This window comes from Hesperophylax consimilis, chromosome 24 (assembly GCF_061612785.1).
Source record: "Hesperophylax consimilis isolate HC1 chromosome 24, BYU_Hcon_1.0, whole genome shotgun sequence".
Classification (NCBI taxonomy): Eukaryota; Metazoa; Arthropoda; class Insecta; order Trichoptera; family Limnephilidae; genus Hesperophylax; species Hesperophylax consimilis.
Genome location: NC_142859.1, coordinates 7,062,201 through 7,074,348, shown reverse-complemented (window position 1 = coordinate 7,074,348; position 12,148 = coordinate 7,062,201). Strand labels below are relative to the sequence as shown.

The following is a 12,148-nucleotide window of genomic DNA, read 5'->3' as shown; positions in this document are numbered from 1 at the left end:
TAATCAAATTTCAGTTTGACAAAAAGGCAAAGTGATAAATAATGATAAGAAAAAAAACAGGGGAAACTTTAGTCAAATGTACATACCTGCCAGACAAACACGAAGCAAAGACACTTTTAAATGTAACAATAACCTCAATACTAACTACTCTATTTATTCACCAATTCCAAGAATTCATCAACAAACACTGTGAACTTATTGATATATTTTATGAGTTTCAAAAGGCAACTAATTTCAGACCTATTTGATAGTTATTAATTTGTATTATTTATTAGCTTTTTTAAACAAAAAAGTCTTGTCTCTTTACCTTCCAACGTTTAACTCACAAACTCCTTAGTTTATTTGTTATATATTTTTTTAGACGCATATTAATGACTGTATGCATGTACGGTCATACTTGATATGTATATTATACTTTACCATTTCAAGCACTATTATTTAAATTCGATATTAATTACGGCGTTGGTATTTTGCCATTACTTATTAGTTTTTTTTTCTATAGATACAACAGACATTATTATCTTCTTTTTTCAAACATTTGTTTTATAATGCATATCAGTATATTATATATATTTATTTTTTATTTACCTTACGAGTAAATTATTTTCCTGTTTTGAGTCTTACTGGTTTGCATGACAAACATGAATAATTATATGCTTATACGAATGTACAATGTACATTAGGGTGTATCGATTTTTAACTTTTTTTTGTTTTCAAATTCCAAGTTGAAAAAAAGTTGCTACTAGGTACCACAACTTACCACAAAAAATTTTGGATTTTTAAAAAAATGTTTAGGTCTCCCGCACAAGGCCTGAAGTTTTAATTTTTTTGAAAAAATATCAAATTTTTTTAAAATTTAAAAAAATTAAATCGTAACTTTTGTGTTTTTTCCAAGTTAAAAAACAGTAATATTATGGCATAAAAATAAGTAAGAAACAATTTTTTTTTATAAAAAATGGATTTTAGGTCTCCCGCACAAGCCCTAAAGTTTGTTAATTTTGATGAAATTTTGTAATTTTGTGTACATATATGAACCATGTTTTTTTAAAGTTTAAACCACCGGAATTAATTGTACTTTTCTTACAGAAGTCATAAAATGATACAGTATATAATACGTAATTCATATATACATATAGTAAAAATATATACCACATATATATACTATATATATATAATATGTTTTATACCTGAAAAAAGATAGTTGGACGGTGTAAATTGTATGAGAAAGGTGTTGAAAGTAACTAATATTATTTGCTATAACTGTTGTTTATTACAAAAGTATAAAAGGTTGTAACATGTCATAAAATGTAGTATAATAACTAAGTACAAAATGTTTCTGATTACTTTCCATACGATATGATTGGCAGTTTTCTTGTTCTACTGCAAATTTACTGACTTGTTTAAGTATTCGTCCTTTCATCTTGGCTTCAAAACCTCGAATCCAAGTTATGTATAGTATTTACATAGGCCTAGTGAAAATTTTATAAATGTTATTACAGTTCCCAAATGAAATTTCAATTTCATATGGAAGACAGTATGATAAACATGTTATTTATAAATCTTCCAAGTAATTGCTGAAAAGAATCATTTAAAAAAAATGAATGGAAGCTTGCGTGATTTGGGGATAGATGAGCTAAGAAAAGTCGTCTATGCAACGTTACAGAGAAATGCTTTCATGGCTCACCCAGGGCATGTTTTGATAGCTATGCTGTTTGATGAACGAAAACATATCAGAGCCTTGGCTTATAAGAGAATCCAGAAAGATCGCGCAACCGAAAGGAAAGGGGTAAGGGTATTTAAACCCCCTCAGATCAATTTCGATGCCGATGACTATATATATATGATTGACTGGCAATCCACTTCAGTAACCGAACCCCCTCTTGTTACTGATATGAGCCTAGAAGAGTTGGAGTCTATTGCGGAAACTGGAAAAAGTGGAAGGGTTGAATTTAGAATTCCTTCTCACACTCAAGCGGTGGAACGAATTGTCAAGGAAGTCACAGAAGCTTCGAAGCGAGTATGTGAGCTGATCGAAAGAGATGGTTTTATCCGTGCCAGACTGGAAGACCGTAAAAAACTACCTACGTTCGAGACCAAGAGCCAGTACAAAACCTCTGCAAAGGATTAAAATTTAAGTAAGTTTTTTCTACTATTTTGTAGTTATAATGTTTCTAAATAACGTTTTTATCATACTGTCTTCCATATTAAATTGAAATTTCATTTGGGAACTGTAATAACATTTATAAAATTTTCACTAGGCCTATGTAAATACTATACATAACTTTTATTTGAGGTTTTGAAGCCAAGATGAAAGTACGAATACTCAAACAAGTCAGTAAATTTGCAGTAGAACAAGAAAACTTCCACTCATGTCGTATGGAAAGTAATCAGCAACATTTTGTACTTAGTTATTATACTACATTTTATGACATGTTACAACCTTTTATACTTTTGTAATAAACAACAGTTATAGCAAATAACATTAGTTACTTTCAACACCTTCTCATACAATTTACACCGTCCAACTATCTTTTTTCAGGTATAAAACATATTATATATATACTATATATGTGGTATATATTTTTACTAAATGTATATATGAATTATGTATTATATATTGTCTAATTTTATGCCTTCTGTAAGAAAAGTACAATTAATTCCGGTGGTTTAAACTAAAAAAAAACATAGTTCATATATGTACACAAAATTACAAAAGTTCATCAAAATTAACAAACTTTAGGGCTTGTGCGGGAGACCTAATATCCATTTTTTATAAATAAAAATTGTTTCTTACTTATTTTTATGCCCTAATATTACTGTTTTTTAACTTGGAATAAACACAAAAGTTACGATTTAATTTTTTTAAATTTTAAAAAATTTGATATTTTTTGAAAAAAATTAAAACTTTAGGCGTGGTGCGGGAGACCTAAACATTTTTTTAAAAATCCAAATTTTTTTGTGGTAAGTTGTGGTACCTAGTAGCAACTTTTTTTCAACTTGGAATTTGAAAACAAAAAAAAAGTTAAAAATCGATACACCCTAATGTACATACTTTCTTTATATTTAGCTTTATTTACAATATTCGGTGTTATTGTTTGGATTTGATGCTAATCTTAGTATTAGCATTTAATTTTAATTAATTTTTTTTTTTTTAAAGAAAGACAAACATTCCCAGGTTACGAATAACCCAACAATGTTTGAAAATCGCCTACTACCACCACAGAAAGCCGAAAATGTTGCTTGTGTTGTGATGGAGGACTTAGCCAGCCGAGGAATCGAACACGCGACGCTCGGGTGAAACCCAAGCGCTATGCCCACTCAACCACTGACCGGTCATTTAATTATTATGATTTAATTTTTATTTTTTTGTATTTAGTTATGCCATTATCCATGTATTATGTTAGACTTACATACATAAACTGTCAATTTCCTCTGTAAAAGCCCGATAGGGCAACAATGAATAATAAAATAAATAAAAATAAAATAGAGTACATATATATACAGTAGGAACACATATAAATATGTCATGAAGTTCTCATAATAGATATGTTTATTGGAGGTAATCAATTATTATTATTATTATTTTACTTTTAAATGAAAATTTTGGTTTGCGTGCTTCTAATGTCAGTAGGTAGATAATTGATAGCTTAATAGCATGCATTTAAAATTTCTTTGACCATAAGAAGTTTAACAAACTGATTGCAAGCAATTTTTTTTATTACGAGTGGAAGTCTTTCGCCGGGACGATATTATCCAGAATATTATTTGCCTTATAATATGCTGTGAGTTTTTGTTTATCTGTGCCTAAAAAACATTATACATTGAATTCTTACTTTGTTTGCCTCTGCCGGGTTTTGAACCATCTGCCTTTGAGTCCGGAGCTAGGGAGTTTACCGCTCTCGTCGTTGAATTTTCAGGACAGATTTTATTATGCAAAATATTGATATTTATTGCGTATGTTAAGGCGAAGTTTAATGCCAAATCACTATTTTGATTAATCTTTATAAAGAATTGGTGTACATTATGATTACCAGAAAATATGCTTTAGATAATTTGAAAGTTTTCCTATCGCTTCGCTTGAGTAGAATACAAATAAAAAAATAAATTACTCAATAAAAATATAAATGCAAACTACTAAAAAAAAAATTTTTTCCAAAGAAACGTATGAACGCGTAAAGGAAACAACTTTTAAAAAATACAGTAACAAAACATTTACGCTTGTATTCATGGTAGTAGGATAAAGAAATGAGGTTATTCGTGATCCGGAATGTTTGTCTTTCTAAAACGGGTAATGATTGAGCTAATGATTTGTTAGGTTTACTATTCACAAATCTTCAAAATATTAAATGATGTTATTTTATTTACAGGTCTACCCTCACTGCAGTTTCCGCCTACCTGGATGCCTTTCAAAAGATTGCAGATGCGGCAACCAACTCAAGAGGTACAGTACCTACCTAATGTGCAATAATATTATGTGCACCGTTTAATATTATGTGTATCAGTTACAGTGGCGGCCGGTGGTCAAAATATGTGGGGGTTCACCGGATTACAACATTAAGTCATAAAATAAATTAAATAAAGGTAAATACCTATTTATAAAGAAGTTCTATTCTCTGCTTCTTTTATTTAGCGAAGACCTCTATCAATGCTAAACACTGATAGTGCGTTCAGTCTGTCCTGGCTCAACGTGTTTAAAAAAGATTTTATTATTTTTAACGTTGAGAAATATCTTTAGCTTTCAACTGAGGTCATTCCAAAGGTCATGAATGGTGCACACAAGTTTTAGTAATTTCACAGTCTCGGGAAAGTCTTCTAATAAACAAGTACTATAAAAAAGTTGTAAAATTGATAAAACGCCGTTAACTTTTGAAAAATCGTCGCGGGCGTAAATTGCACAGAGTTCACCTTTTACTGAACTTTATTTAGGAAGTCATACGTTTTAAGCGTCACATTGAAATCATGTTCTGTGAAATTTGACCTGTATCGATTTTTATTAAATAGCTCATTATGGTGTTTAACTTAGGCACGGTAGCCTGAATCCAATTGCATTCTTATGTCAACTTTTCCTAAAACCTTTAAGCTCAAAACTTTTTGTAAATGAAAAATGACAAGAATTATGTTTTTTGATTTTTTCAGAAAGGTGAGTTACATCAGTAACACCGATGATTGTCCAAACTGAATCAATATCGTAAATTAAACACGGAAAACAAAAAAAACTATTCAATTGATCACATGCACACAGCTACGAAGCTTTGTTATACATTGTTTTGTTAAATGATCGAGTAAACTTCTTCGATCCAGATTTTCACTCTTGTTTTATTATCAGTTCAGGTTTCAGGTGGACCGGCATTTTTTATTATCACTTTGTTTTCAAAACTCGACCTATTGTTCTTAATGTATTCCACATTCAAACTCATTCTTAATTTATACGTTGAACAAACACAAAAGCAATCATAAATTAGTACCTACAACCTGCAATAATTGATATGCCTTATTAATAATTGATATACAAGATCGATAAAACCTGCAATTAAACTTCAAAACTTTCGCAGAGTAAGAAAAGTTTTAAATTCAACAGACAATGCCCGGCGACGGCGAGTACTGACTGAACTGATAATAAGTAATCTGACATCACTCATCTCTTAATGACATGTTTTATCCTGTATGCTTGTATCGAAGAAGCGGAACATTCGCTGAAAAATAGTAGATGGTAAATTGAAACCACGATATCGACAATAATATCAAACATACGCGTTTTAGTTTAACTTTCTACTGAATAAACCGTTCCTTCTGATGTGGTGGTAAAACCCCGAACGCCGTCCTTGATAAGGTATTATTTGCAAAGAATAGTATGAACTGGTATGTACCCACGCTTTCTACTGTTCCACAGAATATGCGACAAAGCAGTTAAATTTTGGATCGCAATCGAAAACGAACTGCTACGAACATAGGCACAAGTCAAAATCGGTCTGCAAGTTAAGCGCGCTGAATAAGTAGGTACCTTTTGTATGAGATATTATAACCGAACCGAGTTTCGTATTGTGATTAGCCATGTCGGAAATCTTGTTGGTTGTTCGGCGCTCGGGAGCACATATTAGCTGGCCGCCACTGATCAGTTATCAGCGATGCATTTAATCATTCAAGTTCTTCTCAGTTTTTTTTAAATACCATCGATTTATGACTACTTAATCGGTGCATAGTATTAAATTAGTAGTAATTTTTAAGATAGGAAAGTTACGTTTCTAATATCTGGACCTCAATACTCGACGAAGTCATTACACTCGAACAACGAGTGGGTCGAACGACTCGTTGTTCGAGTGGAATAACTTTTGACGTTTGGCGTATGTAATTATGTACCTTCGACGAGACTAGAAAAATAATGTCGACTAATGTATGTACTTTCGACGGCGATTGCGAGCGGCCTGAATTAGAGAATCGATGCCCTGAACGTCTGTTATTCATTTAATCAGTTTATGTTTAGACTATTGAGAATTTACACAAAGTTGTAGGTAGATACTTGCAATTTCGCCCTGGTGAAAGACCATAATTCAGTATCAAAACGTTGCTTAAAATGGTGTTTTTCCCTGTTTGGTGACTAGATCTAAATAGCTAGGTACTTCCGCATTCATTTGTCGGCGCAGGTGTTGGCGTCACAACTGTAGATATTTTTACCGCGTAAAATGTGGACCTTTCGTTAATTCTTTTGTAAAAAGTAGATATGTTTTTTCTTAGTATTAGAGGGGTCTTTGTAGGTATTGTTTGTGAGGATTGGTTGGATTATTGTTTGTGGCTTTAATACACTTTCTCCGTATTCGCATAGTGATGAAGGGAACCATAGAAACCTTCAGGCCTTTGAAGAGAAACGGTCTGCCTTGTGTCCTCAATTCGTTTCCGATTGTTAGTTGTTCGCTTAGTACGGCCTTTTGATTTGATACGTTCTAATAACATTCGACAGTTAGTCAGTATAATATATCTGTCATTTAATTGGGTATTTCTTAGGACCAGTATATCAGTTGCTCTTTTGCCTCGTTTGGTTTTTATGACGAGCTTGGCAGATAATCGGTATGTGTTACAGATAATTAGAGACATCCATTCATAGCATTAACGATATTTTCACGAATTAAAGCGACAAATGGTGTTTTTAGCGATAGTAAAAAAGATTTTTTAGTCGCTATAATCTTGTATTGACATATCGTAGAACGAACATGACACACTCTACTGTAGAAACATGTGCCAAGTTGAGTTTCAATCAATAATACAATAAAAATGTTTCAAGTGATTTTGCTAATTTAATTGTATTTCCCATCTTGCCGAATCCCATTCCTTGACGTTATCCTATTTAGCTATAAACGCTATGAAAACGCAAAATTAAAGCTATTTCTTAAAAATTAAAGCTATGAATGGGTGTCTCTGCAGATAATCTATATATTACACGTTTTGTCTATGATTTTGGTAGGGGTACGTATTTCTTTGCAAAACCAAACTCTCATCGCGATATTTCGTAATGTGATAGCGATTTATATAACAAGTTCATTTTTAATCTAATATTCCCCAAGATTGTGCATTATGAAGAAATCTATAGTAAATATATTTATTTTGCTGGAGTCAGTGCATTCATAATTCACGAAATTGTGACAAATTAACCGTTGAAAACCAACATTTTCTCACATTTGATGGATCTTTTAAAATTCCTCGTACACCACCAGACAGTTTTGAATATAATCGTTTTTCAATTGAGGCAACACAAGATTCTAGGGATTTGCTCGAGGCTTACGTTTTAATTAATTCCGACGAATTCATAACTATAATATCTCAGTTTTTCAGACCGATATCCACGGATGTAAGTTAATATATATTTAAGATTAATAAAAACAATACCTTACCATTAAAATATATTACGTAAGACGGTTTGAAATATTTATAATGATATTTTCCTTGTGATTTGAACGACACAGTCAATTAAAACACAATTGAGTTTCTCTGTAAGGAAAGTAGAGGTTTATTTTGTTAATCTCACAAGATTTACATAAAGAAAAGAATTCAGTAACAAAACATTACCTGTAAGGAAAGAAACGACATTTAATGTTATTAATTGTTATGTCAATTCCTTAATCACAATTACAAATTATTGAAATTATTCCCATCAATCTGCTTTGTCACAACCCATAGATTATTTTTACTATGTCTTAAACCATAGATTATGAAATATTGATTCGACTGTGTAGGTACTGTGGCGCACATCCAGCCAGTGACAGTCCACGACACACACAGCCAAAATGACGAGACAAGCTCGGCATTAAAGAAAATTATATTTTTCTTTACATCTCCCCCCCCAGGGAAGACAATAAACCCCAACCTATTAAGTATCCTCTTTTTGGTTCATTAAAGCAGGTACTGGAGTTAACTTTGAGATGTGGAAAAAATTTGATTCTGATTTTTGTCGACCAGTGTTTATCTTGTAAATTGAGTTTGATAATTTTTCTATAATTTTGTAGGGTCCGATTCTCAATTCGTCTAGCTTCTTCCTATTAAGTTTGTTTCCATTCTCCACAAAAACAATATCACCAACGTTGAAGTTGAAGTGTCTCCTGCTTTTATCGTAAATTATCTTGTTGTAATTATGTGACTTCATAGTATTTTCCAGAGCTTTTTTTCTGTCTTGCATCAAACTGATGTCGGTCTTCTTAAGTTTTAACTCATTTGGCAAAATCGTAACATCTGTGCCGTTAAGTAGATACTGTGGCGCATATCCTGTGACAGTGTGCTCCGTTTCATTATAGATTTTTACACAATTATGTGCTATAGTTGTCCAAGCTACTTTTGAGTCGTTTTCGTTAATTTTGCATCTAATTTTATTGACCAGTGTTTGGTTCAATCTTTCATTTAATCCATTTGAGAAAGGTGAGTTTACTGCAGTAAAAATTATTGGAATATTTTTTTCATCCAAAATTTTTTTGAATTCTCTAGAATTGAGACCCGGGTATTGGTCTGAGAGTATCATGCCGATGTCATTAGTTTCTGTGGAATTTACGAGTTTGATGAAATCATTGGAATTTTGAGTTCTTGATGTCTTGAAAGAAACGACATTTAATGTTATTAATTGTTATGTCAATTCCTTAATCACAATTACAAATTATTGAAATTATTCCCATCAATCTGCTTTGTCACAACCCATAGATTATTTTTACTATGTCTTAAACCATAGATTATGAAATATTGATTCGACTGTGTAGGTACTGTGGCGCACATCCAGCCAGTGACAGTCCACGACACACACAGCCAAAATGACGAGACAAGCTCGGCATTAAAGAAAATTATATTTTTCTTTACATATTTATAAAATGTTTTTGAACTATAAAATTAGCGATAAGCACCAGATTTATTTTTTATAGACGATGAATTAGTAACTTCCATTTAGAAACATCTGAGATTTTAGTAATATCAGAATTAATTTGAATGAACCCCGCTGAAAGATCAATTTTCTAGGCCTGCTAGGGTAAATTCGACCGTAGGTCCATCCAATGCGCCTTGCGACGCGCCAAATATTAGTGTACACGCCTTCTTCCCTTACGTCGTTAAGAGTCCGACTTTGTTTAAGGGCATTGTGTCGTCTTAATATCATCGACATTCCACATCGCTTGATGAATCATCGAAGTTCATACTGATAAAAGTAGGCAATTTTCGGCGATACGAAAGTATGCAATTATTTACGTAAATGTATAATTTCACAGATGTGTCACTGGAACTACTCATTTGCAGCTAGCAAAGACTAAGCGGCCGAATTAGCACGTTTAAATTTGGGTAAAAAATAATTAACCGAATTAATTTCATAATAAATTATTATATGCATCAATTATTATAAGCAATAATTAGTCTCCTGTAATATCAATACAAATTGAAAATATCTCCCGAGTAAAAATAAATGCCCCCGACGGGAATTGAACCCGCGCCTTCTGATGTCCGGTCTGACCGGATATTTTCAATTAGTATCGACTAATTATTGCTTATAATAATGTATTATCATTTGTGCTATGCATAAAAACCTTGTATTGAAAACATTAGTTTATCATTAAAAAAATAACGAATTAATTTCGTTAACCCAATTCTAATTCCAATAAAAATAATCATGCCTCAAAATCAATTGCGCACACTATTGTATGTGTGCGATTTTTAGTTATTCTCTACGTAAAGAAAGGTGAATCTAAGTGATTTCATTTAAAAAAACCAAAAACATTATAATCCCTGTTTATGTTGTAATACAATACCAGGAACATTGCGCATGATAATTACGTCGGTGTCTGCCTTGGTTCATGATTAGCATAAGTAAGTAAATGATAAAATACTCCTGGCATAAATGTTCTACTTTTCGCTGATGATATGAAAATATTCCTGCCTATTAATTCTATAATTGACTGCTTTAAACTACAAGAAGATCTGTATAGGCTTAATGATTATTGTATCCGCAATCGTCTCAACATGAACACTTCTAAATGTTATGTAATTACCTTCACTAGAAATAAAATTAAGTTTGACCATAATTATCATATAGCTGGCCAACTACTCAAAAAAGTTACACAAATTCGTGATCTAGGTGTTATACTTGACAGTAAACTTACATTTGAGGCTCATATTGATATGATTGTTAAGAAAGCCCTTAGAATGCTAGGATTCTTTTTCCGTATTGGAAAAGAATTTAATAATATCATAACACTTAAAATATTGTATTTTTCTTATGTTCGCAGTCATCTTGAATTCGCTTCTCCCATATGGAATCCTCAATATAATATTTACATAAATCGCATTGAAGCCATCCAAAGAAAATTTGTCCATCATTTAAATTTCAAACTAAATTCAAACCTTGACGTAAACAGCTCGATGGACCTTTATGGACTTAAGCCATTAAAAACTAGAAGAGACTCCGCAGATATAATATATCTCCATAAAATTATCAATGGCTTTTATTGATTGTTCTCCCCTTCTGTCTGAAATTAATTTTAGAGTCCCGAGCGTTAGAACTAGAGAAAAATTACTTTTTCATCTCCATAAATGTTCTACTAATATAAGACAAAATGCGTTTATATTCAGAGCCTGTAGTATATTTAATAAGAATTTTAATGATATAGACATATTCTCAAGTAATTTAGGAACCTTTAAAAGATATGTAATAACTAACATTAAATAATTTTAAATATTCTACTTGAAGTTATCATGTTATTGCTTTGAATCCTTTCCAGTTACTTACCTTCCAATTTATACTCATGTGTTCAATTTAGTTGTAGGTATACATTTATTATATTGTTATTATTGCTATTGTCTAGTGCTTTTATTGATTGCTGCTGTGTTGAAATTTTACAATACATTTTGTTTTGAAATTTAGTTGGTTATTAGTATATCAGTTAAATTTAAATTTTTGAAATTTAGCTGGTTATTAGTATATTAGTATATCAGTTAACTTTAAATTTTAATTTATTTGTGTTCCTAGATCTGTTATTATTTTTTATTTATTATTATTATTATTTACGATTTTGTATTTTTTGTAAATTTCTCAGGCCACGGGTACTGAACCCTTAGTTTCTTGTTTTAATATTTTTTATTATTATTATAATTTTAAGTGAAAATTTGTTATTGGATTTTATCTTTATTATTTAGTTTATTCTTATATATGTAAATAATCTGTTGATTTTCCCAAATAAATAAAATAAAATAAAATAAAAAATAAAAATGTCCTGGTACGGCTAACAATACTTCCTGATTTAATATTAATTATTGGAAATCTTTGGCAGCACGCCATGTTCCAACCGAATGTCCAGAAAGACATGAACTGAAGAAAATTTGTTAAATGATAATACATTACAAAATAATAATAATATCTCCATAATTTTTTCCCATTTGATATCTGGTGATTTGACGTGTTGTTGTTCTTGTATTGTTTTGTATTTATTTTACTTATATAATGCACTTACATAGTGTTGATTGACTAGCTGATCATTTGTGGAAAAGTGAGTGGAAGGGTTAAGTTTTTCCTTTGGGGAAGACTTAACCCGGACAACTAAATCGGAAGTTTAAAAATAATAGTATAAAACAAAACTTGATTGACTGCCGTCATATAATACCATATTATGAATACGAACCAAATTCATTTTTAGAA

At 31.3% G+C, this 12,148-nt stretch overlaps 1 protein-coding gene across 1 annotated transcript in view; it reads left to right on the top strand.

The window, feature by feature from the left end:
* mim (missing-in-metastasis) overlaps window positions 1-12,148 on the top strand; it is a 341,092-nt gene that overhangs the window by 249,896 nt on the left and 79,048 nt on the right. The window contains exon 4 of the mRNA XM_089646255.1: window positions 4,368-4,441. Coding sequence (XP_089502381.1) covers window positions 4,368-4,441 — 74 coding nt within the window. The remainder of the gene's footprint in view (window positions 1-4,367; window positions 4,442-12,148) is intronic.